We start from the raw sequence: 25,739 nt of genomic DNA on the forward strand, positions 1-25,739 counted from the left end.
CATAGAGTTTCTGTGTGAGGTGATGGAAAAGCTTTAGAAATAGGCCGGGCATGGAGGTTCACCTCATAATCCCAGCACTTTCAGAGGCCGAGGTGGGATGATCACTTGAGCCCAGAAGTTCGAGACCAGTTTGGGCAATATAGTGAGACCTCATTTCCACAAAAAATCAAAAAATGAGGTGGGAGGATAACTTGAGCCTGGGAGGTCGAGGCTGCAATGAGCTGTGATTGCACCACTATACTCCCTGCTGGGCAACGGGAGTAAGACCCTGTGTTTTTTTTTTAAAAAAAAAAAAAAAAAAAAAAAAAGGCCTGGCATTGTGGCTTACGCCTGTAATCCCAATACTTTGGGAGGCTGAGGTTGGCGGATCACCTGAGGTCAGGAGTTCGAGACCAGCCTGGCCAACATGGTAAAACCCCATCTCTACTAAAAATACAAAAATTAGCCGGGTGCAGTGGCAGGCACCTGTAATCGCAGCTACTTGGGAGGCTGAGGCAGGAGAATCGCTTGATCCTGGGAGGCGGAGGTTACAGTGAGCTGAGACTGAACCATTGCACACCAGCCTGGGCAACAAGAGCAAAACTCTGTCTCCAAAAAAAAATAGTGATGATGGCTACACAGTGTTGTAAATATTAATGCCAATATTGTAAATATTAATGCCACTGAATTGTATACTTTTAATGGTTAAAGTGGCAAATTTTGTTTATATATTTTTTTACTGCAATAAAAGTTTTTAGTGTGATATAAATAAAACAATTTTCTAAATTAAAAAATGAGATTTATTTTTATATTGTAAATATTTTTTATATTATAAATGCCTAGTTTTTAATGTTTTACTAATAACTAAGTCACCCTATATACTTGGGGTATTTAATTTTTAACAGTAATGGATAGAAGCTTATACTTCAAGTAGCAGTAGTAGTCGTCTTGATGATTTAAAAGAAATTTTTTTTTGACTGACGTTGTCATGTATAATAGATTGTTTTTAACCTGTGGCTGCTGAGGAGCTCACTAAGAACAGAAGTTGGCTAGGCATGGTGGCTCGTGCTTGTAATCCCAGGGCTTGGCTGAGATTGGTGGATCCCTTGAGGCCAAGAGTTCAAGACCAGCCTGACCAACATACTGAAACCTTGTCTCTTCCAAAAATACAAAAATTAGCTGGGCGTGGTGGCTTACACCAGTAGTCCCAGCTACTCAGGAGGCTGAGGCAGGAGAATCACTTAAGCCCAGGAGGCGGAGGTTGTGGTGAGCTGAAATCATGCCACTGTACTCCAGCCTGGGCGACAGAGTAAGACTGTGTCTCAAAAAAAAAAAGAAAAAGAAAAAGAACAAAAGTTTCTTTTCTGACATTTTTATGTTTATTCGCACTTGTGTTAATAGAAGTATTATCTTAATTTTTTAAAGTTGCCTTCCCATATTTTGAAGATTTGTTTATGTAAATTTAATGTTACCTGTATTCAACTAGCTGTACACCTCACATTACAAACCTGTAATTGTTTTAGTGAAAAAAATGTTATTTATAGAAGTTTACTTTGCTGTTACAAGAAGATTTATTTTTCAGGTGCACGAGAAACAGACTACCCTGCAGGAGAAGATCTTTCAGAATCTGGTCAGGTAGACAAAGCATCTTTATGTGGAAGCATGACAAGCAACAGCTCAGCAGAGACAGACAGCCTGTTAGGAGGCATCACGGTGGTTGGTTGTTCTGCAGAAGGTGTGACAGGAGCTGCAACTTCACCTAGTACCAATGGTGCTTCTCCAGTGATGGATAAACCACCAGGTATATCCATTCTCTTTACCTGCCATCTGTATAGAGTCTAAGGCTACCCTCAGATGCCTCATTATGGACTTAATTTAGATCTTAAGTAACAAGGTTGAAAGAACTTGCTGTAGGCCGGGCACGGTCACTCATGCCTGTAATCCCAGCACTTTGGGAGGCCAAGGCAGGCGGATCACAAGGTCAGGAGATCAAGACCATCCTAGCTAACACAGTGAAACCTGATCTCTACTAAAAATGACAAAAAATTAGCCAGGCATGGTGGCGGGTGCCTGTAGTCCCAGCTACTGGGGAGGCTGAGGAAGGAGAATGGCGTGAACACGGGAGGTGGAGCTTGCAGTGAGCTGAGATTGCGCCACTGCACTCCAGCCTGGGTGACAGAGCAAGACTCCATCTCAAAAAAAAAAAGAAAGATGCTGTAATGACTGTTAAATGGAATCAAGAATTCTTAATTTAATGATACAGTGTGAAGGAGTGGGTAGATGGAATGGAATTCTATAACAGGGGTTTGTGTGGGGAAATAATTGGAGGAGAAAAGCCCAGACTCGGAATAGTGTTTTATTTACTTTGTAGAAATGGAAGCAGAAAATAGTGAGGTTGATGAAAATGTTCCAACAGCAGAAGAAGCAACTGAAGCTACAGAAGGGAATGCGGGATCAGCTGAAGACACAGTGGACATCTCCCAAACTGGCGTCTACACAGAGCATGTCTTTACAGATCCTTTGGGAGTTCAAATCCCAGAAGACCTCTCCCCAGTGTATCAGTCGAGGTATAATAATAGGTCATCAACTTAGGAAACTGGGTGAAGTGCACAGATAAAAGGAACCAAAATAATCTCAAACAGTCAAAAGATTTCCACTAATTAGTGTCACTGTGGTGGACTAAAAGATACCTATTCTTATGATATCTTCATGTATTCCCTCTCCATCATTCTCGCTGGATATTCCCTCCCATTTCTTCCATACACCTTCCAACTTAAAAAAAAAATGGTATCTATAAAAATATAATCATGCATCACTCAACAATGGGGATATGTTCTAAGAAATGCGTCAGGTGATTTCATCATTGTGTGAACATCATAGAGTGCATTTACACAAATCTAGATGGTATGGCCTATCACACACCTAGGCGATATGGTGTAACCCATTGCTCCTAGGCTAGAAACCTGTACAGCATGTTACTGTACTGAATACTGTAGATACATAATGATAAGTATTTGTGTATGTAAACATGCACAAGGTACTGTAAAAATATAGTAGTATAATCTTGTGGAACCACCACCGTATATGCTGTACGTCATTTTCCAAAATGGTTTTACCAGGTGTATGACTATATATTAGTCAAAATCTTCCTGTTCATTTTCTCCTCTGGTCTGTTTTGTTTTTTTTTTTCTTTCTTTCTTTTTTTTTGTACTTACTGTCTTCCATTCTATTAGTAATTCTTTGTCATTTTAATCCCATCCCTACTCTAATTTTTACTCCAGTTATCAGCAAAATTGTCCATTGTTTAAATCTGCCATTGTTCAAGTTTCCCACATGGGTGTGAATGACCTTTTTGAATTTAGTTTTTGTGCAAATATTTTATTAAAAACAATTCAGATGGTTCCAGTGGCTCATGCCTATAATCCCAGCATTTTGGGAGGCCAGAGCAGGAGGATTGCTTGAGTCCAGGAATTCAAGACCATCCTGAACAACATAGTGAGACCCTCATCTCTACAAAAAACTTAATGATTAGCTGGGCGTGGTAGCATGTACCTGTGGTCCCAGTTACTCAGGAGGCTGAGGCGGGAGGATTGCTTGAGCCCTGGGAGCTGGGGGCTACAGAGAGCCATGATCTCACCACTGCACTGCCGCCTGGGAAGCAGAACAAGACTCTGTCTCAGAAAACAAACAAACAAAACAATTTGTTTTAGACTCTTCCTTTAAAGGGTTGGTTAATCTAGGCCCATTTAGTGAATTATTTCATTTTCTTTCCTGCCTTTTCTAGATCCCTTCTAGATGAGAGTCTCTTTAAACTAGATCCTTTTTAAAGTTTAATATTCTTCCTCATAGTGTATAAAGTAAGCAAGATTAATTAATAACCCATTTATGCCTAGTGGTCCATTATTGGAATGCTAAGATTGTGGGAGTTATTCATATCCTACTGCTCAAGGTCATTGCTAAGGCCTGATTTTTTACAAAAAAAATTTGCAATCTCTGGCATAAATGGGTTAACATTTAATTCTTTTTTTTTTTTTTTTTTTTGAGATGGCATCTCACCCTGTCACCCAAGCTGGAGTGCAGTGGTGCAATCTTAGCTCACTGCAACCTCCGCCTTCCGGGTTCAAGCAATCCTCCTGCCTCAGCCTCCCAAGCAGCTGAGATTACAGGCATGTGCTGCCACGCCCAGCTAATTTTTGTATTTTTAGTAGAGATGGGGGTTTCACCATGTTGGCCAGGCTGGTCTTGAACTCCTGGCCTCAAGAAATCTGCCCACCTTGCCCTCCCAAAGTGCCGGGATTACAGGCATGAACCACCACACCTGGCCTGAATTACTAATTTAAGAATAAGTCATGTTTGAATTTGATAGCCTGGCTATTATGCCCTGACAATTCAAAAGAAAAGTTTTGTGATAGAACATTAAACATATTTCAGTTTATTAATTTATTTTGGTTAACTCTTTATATATCTCCCTTCTTTTTGCATGTGTGTATCCCTCCCTTCTCTCTCACCTGAGAAGAAACTATGACAAAACCCAAAATAAGAGACAGTCATAATAATAGTCTGAATATTAACTGCTGTATTTCATTACAATGTCTTACTATGTTATCTGCTCCTTGGGCTTCCTAGTTTGTTAATGTTATTTCTGATACAATTGTTGAAATATGTGATGTAAGCTTTTGACTTTGGCTTCTCTGGAATTTTGGTGGTTTCTTTTTTTTTTAACTAGAAGTTTCAGCCAGGTGTGATAGTGTGTGTGCCTCTAGTCCCTGTTATTCAGGAGGCTGAGATGGAAAGATCACTTGAGCCTGGGAGGTTAAGGCTGCAGTGAGCCCTGTTTGTGCCAGTGTACTCCAGCCTGGGTGACAGAGTGATACTCTATCTCTAAAAAAATAAATAAATAATAAACAAATGAACAAACTTAAATATAGAAGTATTCAGTCCCTGAAAACTATAGTTAAGTATCCTCAGATTTCTTGCCTTTTGCCCTACCTTTCCAGCAATGACTCAGATGCATATAAAGATCAAATATCAGTACTGCCAAATGAACAAGACCTGGTGAGAGAAGAAGCCCAGAAAATGAGTAGTCTTTTACCAACTATGTGGCTTGGAGCTCAAAATGGCTGGTAGGTGCCAACACTTTTAACATTAGAATATGTTTATTGTTTTACTTTTGCTTTTGAAATTGGAAGATAAGTAAAATATGCTAAACACAAATACAAAAAGTGTGGATTAATGGAAAGAATTTTATATATACACACAATTTGATGTTATGTTGTAACTACCACATAAACTGGACTTGCACTGGTTCTGAATGGTAAGCCATATGTTTCTTTGTCACAGAATGTTCCCTTTCTATAATATTCTTGGAAGAAGAGGTACGTAAAATTTTAAAATCGAGCTGATACAGAAATAGAAGATCCTGAACAGCACAAAGACAGAGAATATTTAATTTATGTAGGCTAGAATGTGGGCAGGAAAACTGGGATTAAACCAACATTTTGGCTGTAGGAAGGCCCAATCCCAACTTTTAATAAATTTTTTACTAAGATAGGCAAAACAAATCACAATCTGAAAAGTCAGATGATGATAACTAATATTATATGGTTTGTTCACTTTTCAGTCATGTGGAGAGTTTTACAAAATTGTGCATTTCCAAAGGTTAGGCAGGATTACTGTTGAGCATCTCTAATCCAAAATTTGAAACTTTTTGACCACTGATATGACGCCGGAAGGTAATGCTCATTGGAGCATTTTGGATTTTTGAATTGGGAATACTCAACTGTTATGTATAATGTAAACATTCTAAAATCTGAAAAAGTCAGAAATCCGAACACCTCTGGTCCCAAGCATTTCAAATAAAGGTTACTCAACCTGTAGTACGTCTTTTTCATATGAGTCCAATACTGTAAAGTGAGGAGTTGGCAAACTTAGCGTAACTGTCTTCCAGTAGAGCATTATGGGCACTGAAATTTGAATTTCATATAAATCTCCCCTGTCACAAAATACCCCTGATTTCCCCCCCCACACACACACCTTTAAAAATATAAAAACTATTCTTAGCTTGCAGGCTGGATTAAAACAGGTGGCAGACTGGATCTGGCCTGTAGGCAATAGTTTGCCACTCCCTATGTGGGCCACTCTGTCATCCAAAAGTTATAGGTCAGTCTAGTAGAGAGGTAAGGTAATTCAAAAAAAAGAGTTTTGCCCAAGGACTAAGTGTGTGAAACTGACTGTGCATTGCACTAGTTCCTGCTTTTCAGTCTTCATATGTTTCTCTTTGCTCAGCAGCCTATTTCTCTACCTTAGGCCTACCCTCACTCTCATTTTTCTTTTCTGACCATTGCACAAAAGCAGCAGCACCTTTTCCTAAAATGTATGTTACTCTTCTTTCCTTCTGAATGAACTTCGCAATCATTATTAGATATATGCAATGTCTTGATGTTCTCTATGCCTTACCAGTGTTGACTTTGTTCTTGCAGTTTGTATGTCCATTCATCTGTAGCCCAGTGGAGGAAATGTCTCCATTCCATTAAACTTAAAGATTCGATTCTCAGTATTGTGTAAGTTTTATTTTGGAAATTCTTCTTGTTAAAACTATGCATTTTGGTATAAACTAGAATTTAAGACTTTGAAAGCTAATACATGTTTCACGACTAAATTAGTATCCAGATTTGTTTGTTTTTTTTCACCCTTTTTATGGAATTAGAGAAGTTAAGTGAGAATGAAACTGTATAATAGAAAACCAAGTAGAAAGGAAAACTTGCTTGATTGAGTCCTCACCATACTGGGAGTTCTTTAGTACTACAGGAAAGAACCAATACCTATTAATTTATGTTTATTTTAGAATGTTCTTTATGGCTTGTGAATATGTTGATTGGGGCATTGATTTACTAGTTCTTTTCTATGTGTTCCCTATCAAAAATCAGACAGTTTATCTCTGAGCCCACAGAGCTGACTCTGTTGGTTCCACTCAAGGTGCGTGTCTCTGGTCTTTGGAGTTTGTGTTGATTGTCTGTGATGAGAGGAGAAGCTTGGGCCAGAAGGTGAAACAACTGAGATACCACTCATGCTGTTTATTTAGTTCAGCTGACATTTTTCACAGCAGTACATGCACAATGAAGAAAGCGGTGTGTTCATTGATGTTCTGGTGTCAGCTCCTTAACTCATCACAGATTGGTCCTTTGTGAGGCCCTGAACTAGTTCAGTACCATGTGGTCCCCTCTGTATTCCTGAATGGAGAGTTCTGAACTCCCCTTTCCTGTTTGCAGACACGTGAAGGGAATCGTGTTAGTAGCCCTGGCTGATGGCACCCTTGCAATCTTTCACAGAGGAGTGGGTGAGTGGTGATGTGTATATAACATGGACGCTAATTTGTTGCTTTGCAAAGCATTTTTAAGTAGATTGGCTTATGTTTTAAAGAAATGATACTCAGTAGGATAAAGAATAAATAACAATACACAACATCAGTAAATATATTAGTGCCTGCATGGAGGTATACATTAACAGATGCCTTAGGGAAAATATGTTTACTACAATGGGCATTTTATGGTACTTTTAAATAAATGTGATAGGGAGGCATTTGTTTTTTATTCATATGCTTATGCAATTCAGAGAAACTTGGTATTATTTTAATGTCCTATGTTTTAAAAATAATTTGTGTCCACTTAACATTTGGACTTTGTTTTAAAGAATTTTAATTGGGTAAGGTTTAATCATTTTCATGTCACCTTATTTATATTTTCCCCCTTTAAAACCATTGTTTCATCTATAGAGGGGTGGTGGTATCAGAAACCCTACCTTGTATGAATTAAGTTGAGGGAATTTAGTATGTGTTCCTCCATAACTCCTTGGTACTTGTGTCAACCAAAAATGACACATCATTTTCTACCCACTTGATTGGTATATCTGGGAAGTGTTATGAAACATAGATACCTTGAATTTGGATTTTAGAAAAACTTTTCCCAAAATCTCCTATCTTTCTGGGCTTGGGGAAATGTGGAGTAGATGACAGGTGCTTTTGTAATTGATTGGTACCTGAAAATTGCTGATTAATGACTCCGTATCATCAAAGAGCGAGAGGGATGCATTTTACCTTTTTCAACCCTTTATCTATATTTAATCTTTACGTTAAATTATTAAGAAAGTTCCATGGCCATCCTCATTTTATAGATGAGGAAACTGAAACACAGAGCATTTTGGTCACTTTTTCATGGCCACTCAGCTAATAAGTGGGAAAGCCTAGAAAAAAAGTGAAACAATGAATGTTTTGGCAAATTGAATTCAAAATAATATTGACAGAATAAGACAAGTAAAATACATTTAGTAAGTGTCAATGTAAAGTCCTGCATTTGAGTTCAGAAGAGCAAGATGGGGAGACATGTCTAAAGAGTGAGAATTACCTAAAGGTTGACTTTAGGTAATATGAGTTTAATGCCTTTAAGCCTCAAAGAAAAAAAAGTATTCAGGACAAGGCTGGTGATAATCTTGCTCTACTAGGCTAGATAAAGACAGCATATTCAATGGATATCAACAAAACAGAGTTAGGACGAAGGGTCTATAAAACTGTGGTAGGTACAGAGCATGTGCCAAAGATACTTGGTTTTGAAAAGAGAAGACATAGGGCTGTAAAGAAGAAGTTTGGACTGGATTTATTCTTTTGTTTCCACTCTGCAAAACTGCAGACGAATGGGTGATTACATGCAAAAAGACAGACTTTAGCTAGGTGTGGGTAGTATTTTTCAATTAAAGCTGTCTGAAAATGGAATGGCTGCTTTGTGAGGCAGTGTGCTCACAAAAGCTAACAACACAAAGCAAGGTTCTGGTGACTGGTTCTCCTTCATATTTCTATTATCACTGAAAATGTAGTATGCATAATTCCTAAAGTGTTAGCGATGAGTTGCCCTCAACTTCTACCCAAGAAAATATATCAAAATGTACGTGAGAGACATTATTCCCAAAATAACCTTAAGTCCATTCTAATTCTAAATATATTATGATAAACAGATAACTTGTAACTGATTTATCATCACATCCCTGCTTTTGTGAGCATGTTTTAAAGGGGGTCTGAGTACTGGGTGGCAGTTTGAAGCAGATGATCTTTGAGGGTCTCTTCCAACTTTGCAGCTTATGGAATAAAAGAACCCAGGCTGCAAATAAAAGGTATACTTAGTACATGGGACTTTGGGTGTTTCTTCAATAACTTTAATTATACAACAAATACAATGTTTCTTGTGTTGAAATTGAGTAACAGTTGGTATGCATTTACTATAACCTTTTATTTCTTTTAAAGATGGGCAGTGGGATTTGTCAAACTATCACCTCTTAGACCTTGGACGGCCTCATCATTCCATCCGTTGCATGACTGTGGTACATGACAAAGTCTGGTGTGGCTATAGGAACAAAATCTATGTGGTGCAGCCAAAGGCCATGAAAATAGAGGCAAGTTATTAGCCTGTGTTTTCTATATTTATTGAATCTGTATTATCCGAAGACTATTAGACTATAATTATTTTCAGCTTCTTTAGAAATTGTTTCTGGATCTGTGTGTTTTAGGGCACTTGAGTAATGTATTTGAATATTTTAAGCTTTCTGTGTTACTTAACTCTCTTGCCACTTTTGACTGTGAGGGTAGGAAGTGGCTTTTTTAAAAAGGAAAGAGGATTTATACATGAATGTTTAAATGTGTGTCAGTGTATGTATCCAGAGATATGTATGTGTTTTTGTTTGAATACATGATTCTTGATATGTTTAGTTATATGAGGATTGTTTGAGAAGAGGATTCCTCCCTGTCTTCCCCATGTGTAATCCAGGCACATCCATATATGTGTCCCAGGCAGAAATAACATTGCACTGGGAATTTGTTGTAAAAATGAAAACCTCCTAACCTCCTAGCATTGATTTCTTTTTTAGTTTTTTTTTTTTTTTTCCCCTGAGACAGAGTCTTGCTCTGTCACCCAGGCTGGAGTGCAGTGGCACGTTCTTGGCTCACTGCAATCCCCACTTCCCAGGTTCAAGCAATTCTCCTGCCTCAGCCTCCAAAGTAGCTGGGATTACAGGTGCCCACCACCACACCCGGCTAATTTTTAAAATATTTTTAGTAGAGATGGGGTTTCACCATGTTGGCCAGGCTGGTCTCGAACTCCCAGCCTCGTGATCGGCCTGCCTTCGCCTCCCAAAGTGTTGGGATTACAGGCGTGAGCCACCGCATCCAGCCTAGCATTGTTTTCTTACAGTTTTGTGTTTTTTTTTGCCACAATACATAAATGCATTCTAATTGTTTAGGAAAAAAAAAAAAAAGCATACAGGAAATTGTAAGGTGAAAGCTCTCCTTCACCCTCCCCCAAATCACATTTCTTTCCCTGGAAGTCTCAAAGTTAACCATTTGGTGTTTGTTTTTTTAATATCAATTCTCTCTATATTTATCTATCTATATATCTGTTTATATATATCTAGTTAGCTAGCTATCTGGCTGTCTATCCATCTGTCCATTCATCCATCCATCCATCCATCCATCCATCCATCCATCCACACACAAGTTAAGTATCCCTTATTCAAAATGCTTGAGACCAAAAGTGTTTCACATTTTGGATTATTTTCAGATTTTGGAATATTTGCATATACATAAATAATGAAATATCTTGGGCATGGAACCCGAAGTCTAAACATAAAATTTATTTATGTTTCCTGTATACTTTATAACAGTGAAAAATATGATATACCATTAGAGCAGTAGAAAAAATACTGTGTTCAGGGTGGCTTATGTATCATATCAGCACTTAAACACTTCGAAAGCATTTCAGATTTCAGATTTTTGGATTGGGAATGCTCAGCCTGTTCCTCACACACATATACAGCAGTGTGGGTTCCTTTCAGTTTGATTATATTTTGGTATTTTTGTTTGTTTGTTTTGAAACAAGGTCTCACTCTGTCACCCAGGATGGAGTACAGGGGTGCAATCATAACTCGCTGCAGCCTCAAACTCCTGGGCTCTAGCAAGCCTCCTGCCTCAGCCTCCCAGGTAGCCGAGATCACAGGCACACCATTACACCTGGCTAATTTTTCTTTAATTTTTTTGTAGAGACGGGGTCTTGCTATGTTGCCCAGACTGACCTCAAACTACTGGGCTCAAGCAGTCCTCCCACCTCAGCCTCCCAAGTAGCCGGGAATACAGGTGTGCACCACTATGCCCAGCTAATTTTTGTATTTATAGTAGAGTTGGGGTGTCACCATGTTGCCCAGACTGATCTCAAACTCCTGGACTCAAAAGATCCTCCCACCTCGGCCTCCCAAAGTGCTGGGATTACGGGTGTGAGCCACCAGCACCCAGCCCGATTAATTATAATTGTCATCTTACTTCAACACAGGGGCTCTGCAACAACACAAAATCTGGAGATAAAATCTTTCTGTTAGGCCAGGTGCGGTGGCTCATGCTTGTAATCCCAGGACTTTGGAAGGCTGAGGCGGGCAGATCAGTTAAGGTCAGGAGTTTGAGACCAGCCTGGCCAATATAGTGAAAGCCTGCTCTACTAAAAATATAAAAGTCAGCCCGGCATGGTGGTGTGTGCCTGTAATCCCACTACTCAGGAGGCTGAGGAAGGAGAATTGCCTGAACCCAGGAAGGGGAGGTTGCAGTGAGCCGAGATTGCGCCATTGCACTCCAGCCTGGGCGACAAGAGCAAAGACTCTGTCTCAAAATTTAAAAAATTAAGAAAATCTTTCTGTTGAACACTGTTACATAGTGTGGATATGCTAGTATTGCTGTGTGATATCCTATATAGTGCTCAAGTCCAATATCCTGTTCTTAGTTCTTTATTTTGTTTTGCATTCTAGGATGAAAACAATTGTGTATATGAGTAATCATGTTTAATATATAGTATTTGGACTTCTCTTTCAATAGTCTGCTAACTTGTGCAAATTAGCACAGTTTTAAATATGAAATCCTATGTAGCAAAAGTAACTTTGTGATTGGACAATCTCTCCTAGAAATCTTTTGATGCACATCCCAGGAAGGAGAGCCAAGTACGACAGCTTGCGTGGGTGGGGGATGGCGTGTGGGTCTCCATTCGCTTGGATTCTACGCTTCGTCTCTATCATGCACACACTTATCAACATCTACAGGATGTGGACATTGAGCCTTATGTAAGCAAAATGTTAGGTAAGCTTCCAACATGTTTTATCTTTACCAAAGAGGGTGTTTTATTTTATCTGTCTATTTATCTATCTATCTATCTATCTATCTATCTATCTATCTATCTATCTAATCTCTTTATTGAAATGGGGTCTTGCGTTGTTGCCCAGGATGGAGTGCAGTGGCTATGCACAGGTGCAGTCATAGCACACTATAGCCTTGGACTCCTGGACTCAAGTGACCCTCTCACCTCAGCCTCCGTAGTAGCTGGGACTGTAGGTAGGCACATGCCACCTGACCCAGTCCTTGTTTTTATTTTTAAATAGTCTAAAATGCTGGGTAGAACCAATGAATTAAGTTACCTCAGGAATAGTGAACTTTTATCACTGAAAGTATCAGACAGATGTTTCAGTCTGCCTTGTTTTTTTGTTTTCTGTTTTTTGTTTTTTTCTTTTCTTTTTTTCAAGACGGGATCTCACTCTGTCGCCTAGTCTGGAGTGCAGTGGCACCATCACGGCTCGCTGCAGCCTTGGCTTCCTGGGCTCAAGTGATCCTCCCACCTCAGCCTCCCCAGTAGCTGGACAGGCCTGCACCATCATGCCAGGCTACTTTTTTTTTTTTTTTCCTGTAGAAATGAGGTTTCACTATGTTGCCCAGGCTGGCCTTAAACTCCAGGGCTCAAGTAATTGGCCCACCTCAGCCTCCCAAAGTGCGTTACAGGCATGAGCCAGTGCACCTGGCCGCTTTTTGTTCTTGACGGAAAGTTGGGATCATTTTGGACTCCTCCTCTCTTATTTCCCACATCTAAATCTGTCACTGGGAACTCTCAAGTCTGCCTCTAAAACTATGTTAGATCGGTTACTTCTTTGTCTCTACCACTATCCTTTTACCCCCAGCCTCCTAACTGGGCTCCCTGTTGCCACTCCAGTCTGTTCTCTGCCTAGTAACCAAGGTGCAGATATTACCTTGACACACCTCCACTGTTGCCTTGAGATGAAGTGACACGACCAGGAGACCTTACATGTTCTCAAACACTCTCCTTGCTCACACCGAACCACAGCTCAACAAGCTCCTTCCCATTTCAGGGTCCTCACATGTGCTGCTGTATCATCTACCTGGGAAGTTCTTCTTGGTCCCTTTTTACTTGCTTAGCTTTCAGGTCATAGCCTACCTGTCATATTCAGGAAAGACCTTCATTTAGATCCTGTCATACTTTGTCTTCATGGGCTTGTCATTATTATGATTGCACCTGTGTTATGTGATTCTTGTTTATAATCTCTCCCCTATAGACCCTAAGCCCCATGAAGATCAGGGGCCATCATTGTCTTGTTCCCTGCTCTATCTTGAGCACCGGACCCAGTGCTATAATGATTATTAGGAATGTCATAAAGGATTCCTTTCATGAAAAATGATTGAACTGGACCAGCGGTTTTCAACCATTAGTTACTGCCCTCAGAAACCTTATTTCTAGCTATGTACCTTCTCCCTAAAATGTATACACATATGCAAACACCAGCTAATTTCAGGGACATACTTTGACTGGAGGTTAAAGGTTCCTAGGTTAGGCTGAATGGTAATTAAGCCTCCTTCTAACTCTGTAGTTCAGCGATCATGCCCTCAGTTCTTGTAAGTAGAACTTATGAGTACTAATGTTGTCTTTCTTAAATGTATTACCTGTTCAGTAAATTTACCTTTTAAGTCACTGAAAATAAGATCATAAGATCAGCTGTAAAAATTAACTTGAAATACAAAAATGCATTTGTTCTCCCTAAATTATTTGTGTATAATACTTAAAATTTTTTAACTGCTTTAGAGCCTAAATATATAAATGAGGGGAAAAGTGTAGATTTTGTTTACAAAGATTTTTATCTATGCAAATAAACTTAAGGGAAACCAGAACTTTTTCAGTTTATAAGATCAAAGGACACTTTATTTCTCTGGGTTTGTTTGTTTTTAGAGACAAAGTCTTGCTCTGTTGCACAGGCTGGAGTGCAGTGGTGGGATCACAGTTCACAGAGCCTCAAATGCCTGGGCTTCAGTGACCCTCCCACCTCAGCCTCCCACATAGCTGGGACTACAGGCATGTGCCACCATGCCTGGCTAATTTTTGTACTTTTTGTAGAGTTTAGGTCTCAGTATGTTGCTCAGGTTGGTTTCAAACTCCTGGGATCAAGCAGTCATCCCACCTTGACCTCTGAAATGCTAGGATTTACAGACGTGAGCCACCATGGCCTGCCAGTTTCACTGTTTTCTGTTGGGGTTTTTTGTTCTATGTGTCGGTTTGCTTTTACAGTTCCCTGAGGAAATCCTGTGTCACAGTTCCTGATGTACCCTATTTCCTATGTACTTTTCTTGTAACTAATAATGTTACATTACCCACTTTTACGCTTTTCTTTTTCCATTAACCCTGAATTGTCAGACAATAAGCCCCAATAAGAGCTTACTTTGATACGAGCCTTCAGGAAACATCCATCTCACTCTAGTCACATTTCCTCTGTGTTGTGTCATCCTGCTACTACTTCTTCCTTTTTTTTTTTTTTGTAATCCTGCTACTTCTAAGGAACTTGGAATGTAACACGCTGTCTGCTTTAGTTTCTCAATAAAGTGTTCTCTCCTTTCTTTACAGGTACTGGAAAACTGGGCTTCTCTTTTGTGAGAATCACAGCTCTTATGGTGTCTTGTAATCGTTTGTGGGTGGGGACAGGAAATGGTGTCATTATCTCCATCCCATTGACAGAAAGTAAGTATATTTTTAGATAACTGCCATGGGTCAAATAGGAGAATTATAGGAAATAGTTATGTCTGGAATTCAAATCTGTGTTAGCTCAGAAAATCAGTGATGGCAAAGATCTAGCTATTGTTACTTCACTCAATGAAACTTATAAATTCTAGGAAAATAAGTTTTCATGTATCAAGACTAGTAGTCATAATTAAAGGTTTTTCCTTGTGAAAACGTTTTCACAGTTCAGGAATCACGGTCCTATTTCATCTTTGAAATAGAAGTTAAAGTCCGTTTCTCTTAAGCCTTATTATACCATTGTCCAAAAATACTACCTAGCATCCATTCTAGTTTTTCATATCTCCTTAGCAGGTAGTTTAGTATATTCCATTTGTCTTATTTGAAGTTTAAAAAAAGTTGTGGAAGAAGTTTCTCAGGAGCTCAACAAGCCTTTCCATCTATCTTCTATTTTAAAAGAATGTGATTTATTGTTTTTATGAGTAAAATATACCTTGTGTGTTTCTCATACAATGTTCCATTACATTAATCATCCATTAAGTAAATGTTTTTGTGTTGCAAAATTCATGGCAGGGAATGGTTTAAAAGCAAATACTGTAAGTCTATAAAATACATTAATAAATATACACTTCAGAGTCACCCTTTTTTCAGGCCAGAGGAGGGAGAAAGACTAGAAGGTATTTCAGAAGTCTTTAAAAGAACCCAAGGTTTCAATCCCAGCTGTCTTTTCTGCAGTTACTTATAAATCATATTTAGACTTCTCCTTATATCCTAAGAGATTCCAGGATCCCCTAGAGTTCATTTCAGTTCTTTGTAAGAGTTTCATTTTAGCATAGTTACTGGAACAGGATTTCTTTTTAAAAACAGAGAGAGAGAGAAATAAAGGAGAAATTTTAGCATTTAGGAAATGCTGCACATTGAGTTCTTAGTGTTTTGATTTAGATTCGCTAAAGTTGCTTTATTATTTAAAAAAAAAAAAAAAAAAACTACCATAAATCAGAATTTCCTTTTTGAGCAGAGATTCTATAGAAGGCTTGGGAAGAACTTTATGTATTACTTGGTATTATGCCAAGTGGGATCTTGTTATTTTCGTTAGAAGCTTTGAGTGCCAGTTTTGCCAGATAGAAGACGCTGAGAGTGGTGGCTCACAGTAATTCTCTCCTCCCTGTCGTGCACCTCTCCATGTCCCCTTTCCTCCTTTCTCACTTTAGCTGTAATCCTCCACCAGGGACGTTTACTGGGGCTGAGGGGTAAGTGCAGATCCTGAACCAAGCTCTTCTTCCTGGCTTCTAATAGCCACTGTAAGGCTGTTACCACTCCTCTAGAATACCCTCTTGAATGTTCCTAAATGTCATCCACTTGCAGTCACTGCATTGCAGCAGGTGTCTTTTTTTTTTTTTTTTAATGTTTGTTACATGGCCACCAAACTGCTCAGCAGCTTAGTCTATTTATCATCTTTTGTTGCAGCTGAACTTTCTTTCAGACTTTGTTTTCCTTCCAGTATAAACATGAAACATCTCTTAAAGCTGTCATTAATTTACATCGTTTACTCTTGTTACCGATCATATTTCTTTCATTTACTTACTCGCCCATGGAATGGGGATGTTTTGTGAGTCTGGTCTTTTACAGTAACGCAGCACACCATCAGTCTGATATCAATAAAAGCTGCTCTATTGTAGTGGCTGGAATCTTGTAAGCACAGCTTTTTACCACCCCCCTCAAGGGAAATATTCTTACTGTGAGGGAGAAAAATCAGAACATAAACTATAAAGAAAGACTTTATTTGAAAATATACCCATTTACTTTAAACTGTATAATGTTTAGTTTTCTAACATGGGCATTAAAAACAAAACAAGAAACAACTAAGATTCAAATTTGTTTTCTTGTTTTTAACTAAAATTACCTTTTAAATGAATAGATGTGTTTAAAAAATAAGCTTACTTACTGCTAGACTGGCAAAATCCCCTACTCCATTTACTGAGGTACTTAAAAATAACTAGCATGCTGTATCTCTTTTTTTCCCAGCTTTGTCTTGAATTGGCATTGCCATCCTTGTTTTATCTCAACTGGCTGTAGTTTTTAGATAATATCATAAGGATTAACCAGTAACCTCTTACATCCATTACTATTTTCTAGGGGAAAATATTTGGTATTTGGTTTTTCTGTTGCAGCAAATAAAACCTCAGGTGTACCGGGAAATCGTCCTGGAAGTGTAATCCGCGTATATGGTGATGAAAACAGTGATAAAGTGACTCCAGGGACATTTATACCCTATTGTTCAATGGCACATGCTCAGCTTTGCTTCCATGGGCACCGGGATGCTGTGAAATTCTTTGTGGCAGTCCCAGGTATGTTAGATTATTCTGTTGAGATGTTCCATGTAATTGTCTCTCTTCTGTCATCTCTTGGTTCCACTACCTAATAGTCTAAGGCTAAGTACTCGAATTGCAGGTAATTTCAATATATACGAAGGAAGTTCTGCAATGGAGGTGTGAGTAAGGTGGTATAGGGATACTTGAATGAAGTTATTCTGGAATATCTCTCCCACCCCTAAAGACAAATTTGTTGATTTTTCTTTAGGAGACTTGCTTACTTTTGAAAAGCAGTAGTATTATTTTATCATCGTGGATTGCCAAAAATGGTCTTGACCTAATAAGAGAAATCACTAGAAAGAAGCTTCTATCATCAAGGCTGCATGGAGGAAGAGAGAATGCACTCTGGTACCTTTAGCAGCTTAACAGTAAAAAGCAGTGGACTAGGAGGCCTGGGGGTCTGGGCCTTGTGTCTCTGTCACTAACCTCGAGCAAGTCACTTAACCTCAGAGACTAATTTCCTCACTCCTAGGTGGATGTGATTAATATCTGCTCTGCCTACTTCATTTGTTATGTAAATTAATGAAAATGCTACTGGGAGCTACAAAGCACCACCCAGACAAAAGGTGGTAGTGATGATGTCCAGTGAAAAATGAAAAATTATCCATTGACAATACTAAAGTGATGTTACTGACCATCTCTAAGCAGGACCCATGTTTTGAATTCTTTTTTTTTCCCATAAGAGGCAAGTTTAGGAGCTAGGCAAAGTTCAAATCTGACTTTGCCCCACCAACTAACTGTGTGATGTAGAAATAGCAGTGTCTTAGTATATTAGTCAGGGTTCTCCAGAGAAGCAGAACCAGTAGGATGCGTGCGTATGTGCGTGTGAGGAGAGAGACATCCTAAGAAACTGGATCACACAATTGTGGGGACTCGCAGGTCTGAAATCTGCAGGGCAGACTGGTAGGCTGGAGACCCCGGGAAGAGTGGATATTGCAGTCCAAATCTGAAAGCAGTCTGGAGGCAACATTTCTCTTTCCTTGGGATTCCTCAGTCTTTTTCTCCTAAGGCTTTCAGCTGGTTAGATGAGGCCCACCCACACTGTGGTGCATAATCAGCTTTACTCAAAGTCTATTGTTTTAAATGTTAATCATATCTAAAGAAGACTCACAATGATATCTAGACTGGTGTTTGACCAAATATCTGGGTACCGAGCTAACAAGTCAAATTACTCATCATACTTATTTTCCCAAGGGTCTTCCAAAGAGTAAATGATTATATGTACATGGGGCAAGGGCTACCCTAAGCAATTATTCAGTTATTCTTAACAACAGTGATAATGAGCTTTCTGAAACCTCATTTGTACATTTTATATATTTGTGTAGTCATTTGCTTCCTAGAAATGGGATTGCTGGTAACAGTGTTTCTCTTGCTTAAAAAAAAAAAAGAAATATCACAGAGTCCCCTTTAAATCTCCTTTGTATCCCACTCTAATCCCATTCTCCTCTCCTTTTCCTCTCCATTGGTAACCACTATCTTGAAGTTGATGCATATCCTCTTGCCCATGTTTTTGTATTTTTATTATGTTTGAATGTATTTGTAAACAAAGTATGATTGTTTTGTGGTTTTGGACTTTACATGTTAAATGTTGTGCTTCATATGTATGCTTCTACAACTTTCTTCTCATTTTTTGAGATTTATCAATGTTCATACATAGAAGTCTAGTTTATTCATTTAACTGATATTCTTATATCTGCATAAAAGTGCTACATTTTATTCATTCTTCTGTTGGTGGACCTCTAGGCTTCTTCCCTTTCTTTTTTCACTATTAAAAACAGTACTGAAGCGGACCTTCTTGTGTGCATGTGCAAGAATTTTCTGTTGGATATAAATCCAAAAGTGGAATTAGCAACATGGTTGTTGTGAGGCCAGTTGGCCCTAAAAATTAAACCATTCTGGTTGGCCTTATCAGTAATACCACTGTGCTCTTGCTTCTGTGGCAGAGCTAACTCGTCTACCAACAGAAGTCATTTCTGTAGTGCTTGATTTCTTCCAAAGTATAATTGAGTAATGCATGAATGAATCCCTGTGGGGATACATCAGACTATCCTATCCACTTTCAACATACATTAATTTTGTTACAGTGTGTCGCATTAATGACTGTCCACCTAGCTCCTGGAGGCACTGTCTGTGTAGTTTGACCAAAGGACAGCAGATTCTGACAAGGAAAAAAATCCCACAATTAAATCTTGCTAAGAGGAATGGCTTAGAGATTGCTCATTTGTTCATAGTGTGAATAGTAAAGGTTTCTCTCCTTCTACTATTTCACACTCAAGGATTCTACCTTAGAACTTAAACTTTAAAAGAAACAGCACATTTACTAGTAATTGTGTTTGCATAATCTAAATTAAAAATAACCTGTACTTTCCTTAAATATGAGAGGAAAGCCATAGATTTGAAATAAATTTAAATGTTAATGATGACAATGCAAACTCATAGGGCTTAAGTTGAAGACTTTTCTCAGTCTCTTACACAAATAAGCACATTCCTTTTCAAGGGAGAGACTTTTTCCACTGTCTTTCAGATCAAAAGATATAGACTATAATAGTTTGTTTGCAGCAGGTAGGCTGCGTGTGGTGGCTCACACCTGTAATTCCACAACTTGGAAGTCAAGGCAAGAGGATCACTTGAGCCCAGGAGTTTGAGACCAGCCTGGGCAAACATAGCAAGACTTCATTAAAAATTTTTAAGAGACCAGGCATGGTAACTCATGCCTGTAATCCCAGTACTTTGGGAGGCCTAGGTGGGTGGATCACTTGAGGTCACGATTTCGAGACCAGCCTGACCAACATGGTGAAACCCCATCTCTACTAAAATACAAAAATTAACCAGGTGTGGTGGCAGGCACCTGTAATCGCAACTAATCGCTTGAACCCCAGAGGCACAGGTTGCAGTGAGGCGAGATCGCGCCGTTGCACTCCAACCTGGGCAACAAGAGCAAAACTCTGTCTCAAAAAAATAATAATAATAGAATAGTTTGGGCTGGTGCGGTGGCTCACGTCTGTAATTCCAGCACTTTGGGAGGCCGAGGCAGGCAGATCATGAGGTCCGGAGGTCTAGACCATCCTGGCTAACACAGTGAAACTCTGTCTTTACTGAAAATACAAAAAATTAGCCAGGTGTGGTGGCACGCGCTTGTAGTCCCAGCCACTCAGGATTTGAGGCAGGAGAATCACTTGAACCCGGGAGGCAGAGGTTGCAGTGAGCCAAGATCATGCCACCGCACTCCAGCCTGAGCAACAAAGCGAGACTCCATCTCAAAAAAAAAAAAAAAGTAGTTTGAAGCAGGCAGCTAAGACCCACCTTGCCATGCATATATCTCATACTGGTTTTGGGGCCTATTCCTGCTTTGTTACAAAATTGCTTTACTTAGATTTTCAAATTGGTTTTTTGTTTGTTTGTTTGTTTATTTTTTAGAGACAAGGTCTTGCTCTGTCGCCCAGGCTGGAGTACAGTGGCGCGTCACAGCTCACTGCAACATTGAACTCCTGGGCTCAAGTGATCTTTCTGCCTTAACCTCCCAAGAAGCCAGGACTACAGGCGCACACCACCATACCTGGCTAACTCTTTTTGTAGAGATGAGGCCTTACTATATTTGCCAGGCTGGTCCCAATCTCCTGGCCTGAAGTGATTCTCCCACTTTGGCCTCTCAAAGGCATGAGCCACCATGCCCAGCCTCAAATTGGGTTCTTAAAATCTTCATATAAATGTTTTCTGATCATGGATAGCCTTCTAGCTTCCCCAGTATTTGGTTATTAGAATATATTTACCTTTTTGTTTAACTCTAAAAATATTAAAAAGAAAAAAAACCAGCCTCCCTTCTGTGATAAGTAATATTCACTTTTGTTTCTGTATAAAACAGGTCAAGTCATCAGCCCACAAAGTAGCAGTAGTGGCACGGATCTGACAGGTGACAAAGCAGGGCCATCTGCACAGGAGCCTGGTAGTCAGACGCCCTTGAAGTCTATGCTTGTCATCAGTGGAGGAGAGGGCTACATCGACTTCCGAATGGGTACGTCATTGGTTCTGGGAGCTCAGTGTGCGCTGTGTGCTATGACTTGGGTTTACTCCCAAAGTAAATAAGAAACCACTCTGATAATAATTCATAAAAGGTTCTCTTCTGGGCGGCAGAGCGAGACTCCGTCTCAAAAAAAAAAAAAAAAAAAAAAGGTTCTCTTCTAGCTCTTTACATAGGAAAGAATTTTGCGTTTTTTGTTTTTTTCTTTTTGGTATTTCTTCTTTTTTTTTTTTTTTTTTTTTTTTGAGATGAAGTCTCACGCTTTCACCCAGGCTGGAGTGCAGTGGCGTGATCTCAGCTCACTGCAATCGCTGCCTCGAGGTTCAAGTAATTCTCCTGCCTCAGCTTCCCAGGTAGCCGGAATTACAGACGTGCACCACCACACCCGGATAGTTTTTGTATTTTTAGTAGAGATGAGGTTTCACCATGTTGGCCAGGCCAGTCTCAAACTCCTGACTTCAAGTAATCCACCCTCCTTGGCCTCCCAGCTGGGATTACAAGCCTGAGCCACCGCACCCGGCCCTTGGTATTTCTTTTCATACCAAAATGTATTGTTTGAAAGGAGCATTAGAAATAGCAGGATGTGGTCAATGTTAAGTTTTATGTGAAAAGCGTAAGATTTAGGGTCAGAAGGCCTTGGACAAGTCATTCAACCTCCTAGAGCCTCGGTTTTCTAACTGGCAAAATGGAGAAATAAAAATATTTCTTAAAGTGTTGTTTGTGTCAAAACAATTTAATTTGTTCATTTTCTTAACAACAAATATGTTATTATATTATTATATATTAAACACATAGTGCTCAATTGAGCACCTACTGTGTACCTGTCAGTCTTAAACTGGAGATGCAGAAACAAATCAGACAAAGCCTTCATCTAATAGATTATAGAACAGTGCAGAGATAGAGACATGTTAATAAATGAAAATGTTACTGATGCTCTGGTGGTGAGTAGTCAGTTCTTTCCAAGGGGAGGGAGAGAAGGAAGTCAAGAAATGATGCTTGAAGTGACTCAGCGCTGCACAGTCTTAGCCCAGAGGGTCAGGTTGGGGAATGGGGTGGGGAGGACCAGGGATTGGCACTCCGAGGTAGGAGAGTAGCTTGGCCAAAGGTTTAGAGATATGAAACCATCTTAATGGAAGAAAAACTATTTTAAAATGACAAGAGCGTGGAGTAGAAGAAAGTATGAGTTTCTTGTCAAAAGGGAGGGAGGGACCGGAGTATGGGAGGCCTTTACATACCAGATTAAGAAGATTGTACTTTATCTTTCAAGCAAAAGAGAACTATAGGAGTAATGTGATTAGAGTTGTGTGAAGGAGGTTTAAGACTAGACATTGGGAAATGAGTTGGGAACAAGTGAATATCCAAGAAAGGTAGTAACAGTGGGAACCGATAAGAAGCATGATGGGAATGTGGGGAAACAGGGAATGGGCCATAGAGCTCAGGACTGTCAACAGGAGAAGCAGGTCTGGAGGGACGGAAAGAGGAGTCCAGTGCTAGTCATGTTGATCTTGAAGAGCGTAGTGGTGATTTAGGTGGGAAATTTCCACTGGGCTTCTGAATATACAGGTCCTCTATCTTAGGAGGGAGGGATTTGGGAGCTGTCCATGTGTAGTGGTACTAAAAGCCATGAGGGTTGGTGAGTTCACCCAGGGAGTTAAAGAAAAGTTTCCAGTGGCGAAACCCAGTCTCTAATAAAAATACAAAAATTAGCCGAGCGTGATGCCGTGTACCTGTAATCCCAGCTATTCAGGAGGCTAAGACAGGAGAATCGCTTGAACCTGGGAGGTGGAGGTTGCAGTAAGCCAAGATGTGGTGTCACTGCACTCCAGCCTGGGTGACAGAGTGAGACTCCATCTCAAAAAAAGATAAGAAAGAAAAGGAAAGGTTCCAGGATAGAACCCTGAATTCATACTCCATTTAAAGATTATTAGAGCTTATGGAGGGATCTGAGAAGGAATGGCCAGAGATATACAAAGAAAACATGGAGAATTGATGCTCATGAAAGAGTAGTGCTTTGTAAATTGTAAGACACTGTACCAATATGTTTATTTATTTGCTATAATTTTTCTTTTTTGAGACAGAGTCTCACACTCTGTCACCCAGGCTGGAGTGCAGTGGCAAGATCTTGGCTCACTGCAACCTCCACCTTCCGGGTTCAAGCAATTCTCGTACCTCAGCCTCCCAAGTAGCTGGGATTTCAGGCATGTGCCACCATGCCTGGTTAATTTTTGTATTTTTAGTAGAGATAGAGTTTCACCATGTTGGCCAAGCTGGTCTCAAACTCCTGGCCTCAAACAGTCCACCTGCCTCAGCCTCCCAAAGTGCTGGGATTACATGCGTGAGCCACCATACCCAGCTTATTTGCTATACGTAAACTGATCCCTTGGACTCACCTAGAATCTCAGTGCTTCAAAAAGTTCCCAGACATAAGGCACTAGGTGGTTTGAGAGAAGATAATAATGTTGTAGATCAGTAACAAATACTTTAGATATGAATTCTGTAAAGGAATACAAAAAATTAGGGTCATTTAAATGACAGTGTGACAAATGTGATTAGTGTCACTAATATCTGATGCAAAAAGTTTGTTGACACTTTTAAGGGGGGAAGTCTGTTAGTGTTAACTTTAGAAATTGATTCCAGGGATGTCATCAAGAATGGAGTCATTTCAAAGTGTTTTGAGTAATTGACTATTGTTGAATTCCCTTTTATGAGAGGAATTGTTAGGGACTCCACTTGGCTGGGGTGATTTTTGTAACTTTGTCTTGGAGTGCAGTATGGCAGTTGGAACCATACTGAGGAGTTTGTTAATAAAAACCTCTATGTGGTTTTTCCATTTCCACTAAAAATTCCTTCCATTTGTGGATCCTGAAAATAGAACAAAAATTGCTTAACCAGGTTTGGCAATATCTCTAGTTATTTCCAGCCCGAAAAACAGAACTTGTCTTTAGCATAGGCTAATTTTAATAGTGAATATACTGTTTTAAAAAAAATTGAATTTGATCTTTTTGGGGGGTCCATTTCCTTTTCCATTTCCTGTAATATTTTAACAGTGAGAAATTGATTCTAACAGTCCCATGTTTTTCATGATTTAAATTTAAAACTTAAGCTGTAGAGACCCTAGCAGACAGGATAATTTTCTTTTTTTTTTTTTTTTTTTTTTTTGAGACGGAGTCTCGCTCTGTCACCCAGGCTGGAGTGCGGTGGCCGGATCTCAGCTCACTGCAAGCTCCGCCTCCCGGGTTCACGCCATTCTCCTGCCTCAGCCTCCCGAGTAGCTGGGACTATAGGCGCCCGCCACCTCGCCCGGCTAGTTTTTTGTATTTTTTAGTAGAGACAGGGTTTCACCGTGTTAGCCAGGATGGTCTCGATCTCCTGACCTCGTGATCCGCCCATCTCGGCCTCCCAAAGTGCTGGGATTACAGGCGTGAGCCACCGCGCCCGGCGATAATTTTCTTACAAGTAAAATCTTCAAAACAACTCAGAAAAGAAATGCCAACAGCCTTTTGTCTCAGCCAGTTAATTTGTTATCATTGAAATTTTTTAAAATTTAAGAGCCAAACTTAATTTTTTTACCTTCTAACCACCTGGTTATGTTTCAATTCAGAGATGAGATTTTGTCCTGAGTGTTCTCCTCTCTCTAGTTTGATATTGCTTTGAAAAGGCCATTACAGAACTGGGTAAGGGAAAGTTTGGCCCGCAGAGAAAAATGCAGATATTTAGTGTTTTTTCTCTTCTGCTGTTTCTAGTCAACGCTATCAATATTTTCTTTTATCCAGCTGAAATTCACATGGGGCACATTACAAAATTGTTAGATCAGTGGAATATATCTTTAGATCGTGTGGTGTACATGTTTTTAGGATTCTGCTGAAGAATCCATTCCACTAGACAACTTTTCACTGGGTTGTGCCAAAATAACCCTGCTCTGTGACAACAGATACAATTGATGCAAGCTTGTATCGAGAAGTATCGTATGCCCTGCACTGGGTCTTGTGGAGAGGAGTGTGGTGTACCCCACACTGGGCCTTGGAAGCCAGTGTCTGATCAGGACACCATGGATCACATTCATTCAACTGCCATGCGGAAGAACCCGTATCTTGGCTGCTACTCCAACCTCTGTTTCTTCTTTTCCATTATGCACTGTTAATTCATAACCTATCCTAAACTTGAAAATCATTGGAAGAAAAACCCAGTAGCTGATGAATCTGCCATCTGCAGTGCTGCAGGCTGATTATTTTAATTTCCATATGCTTGTATCAATTATCTTCAATTGGAGAATGTTACACCTGTCATTGATAATAAGTGTGAGTTATTTGGGTTTAGTTAGTTTGCTCTGTACCTGTGCTCACGCATTTTATAACACTATTTATTCTCAGTTCTTAGTTTGAAATAAATGAGAGTAGACTCTTCATTTTGGACGAACACAGAATTGCCTTCTTAGCTTCCCATATCTGGTACCATCAGTATGCAGACATACTGGGATGGCTTTTCAACATAGTATAGTGAACTCGA

The 25,739-nt window shown here is 39.6% G+C and overlaps 1 protein-coding gene across 18 annotated transcripts in view; it reads left to right on the forward strand.

Moving 5' to 3' along the window:
* SPAG9 (sperm associated antigen 9) overlaps positions 1 to 25,739 on the forward strand; it is a 163,488-nt gene that overhangs the window by 133,295 nt on the left and 4,454 nt on the right. For 12 of the 18 annotated variants that reach the window (XM_045375009.3, XM_074019315.1, XM_045375015.3 and 9 more), the window contains 11 exons: positions 1,562 to 1,780; positions 2,351 to 2,546; positions 4,977 to 5,102; positions 6,459 to 6,539; positions 7,248 to 7,315; positions 9,269 to 9,417; positions 11,962 to 12,133; positions 14,733 to 14,846; positions 16,055 to 16,093; positions 17,015 to 17,191; positions 21,078 to 21,227. In XM_045375009.3, the coding sequence (XP_045230944.1) occupies positions 1,562 to 1,780; positions 2,351 to 2,546; positions 4,977 to 5,102; positions 6,459 to 6,539; positions 7,248 to 7,315; positions 9,269 to 9,417; positions 11,962 to 12,133; positions 14,733 to 14,846; positions 16,055 to 16,093; positions 17,015 to 17,191; positions 21,078 to 21,227 (1,491 nt within the window). The remainder of the gene's footprint in view (positions 1 to 1,561; positions 1,781 to 2,350; positions 2,547 to 4,976; positions 5,103 to 6,458; positions 6,540 to 7,247; positions 7,316 to 9,268; positions 9,418 to 11,961; positions 12,134 to 14,732; positions 14,847 to 16,054; positions 16,094 to 17,014; positions 17,192 to 21,077; positions 21,228 to 25,739) is intronic. The other 6 variants (XM_045375014.2, XM_045375017.2, XM_074019320.1 and 3 more) reach the window with 1 other exon arrangement.

This window comes from Macaca fascicularis, chromosome 16, assembly GCF_037993035.2.
Source record: "Macaca fascicularis isolate 582-1 chromosome 16, T2T-MFA8v1.1".
In the NCBI taxonomy this organism is placed as follows: domain Eukaryota; kingdom Metazoa; phylum Chordata; class Mammalia; order Primates; family Cercopithecidae; genus Macaca; species Macaca fascicularis.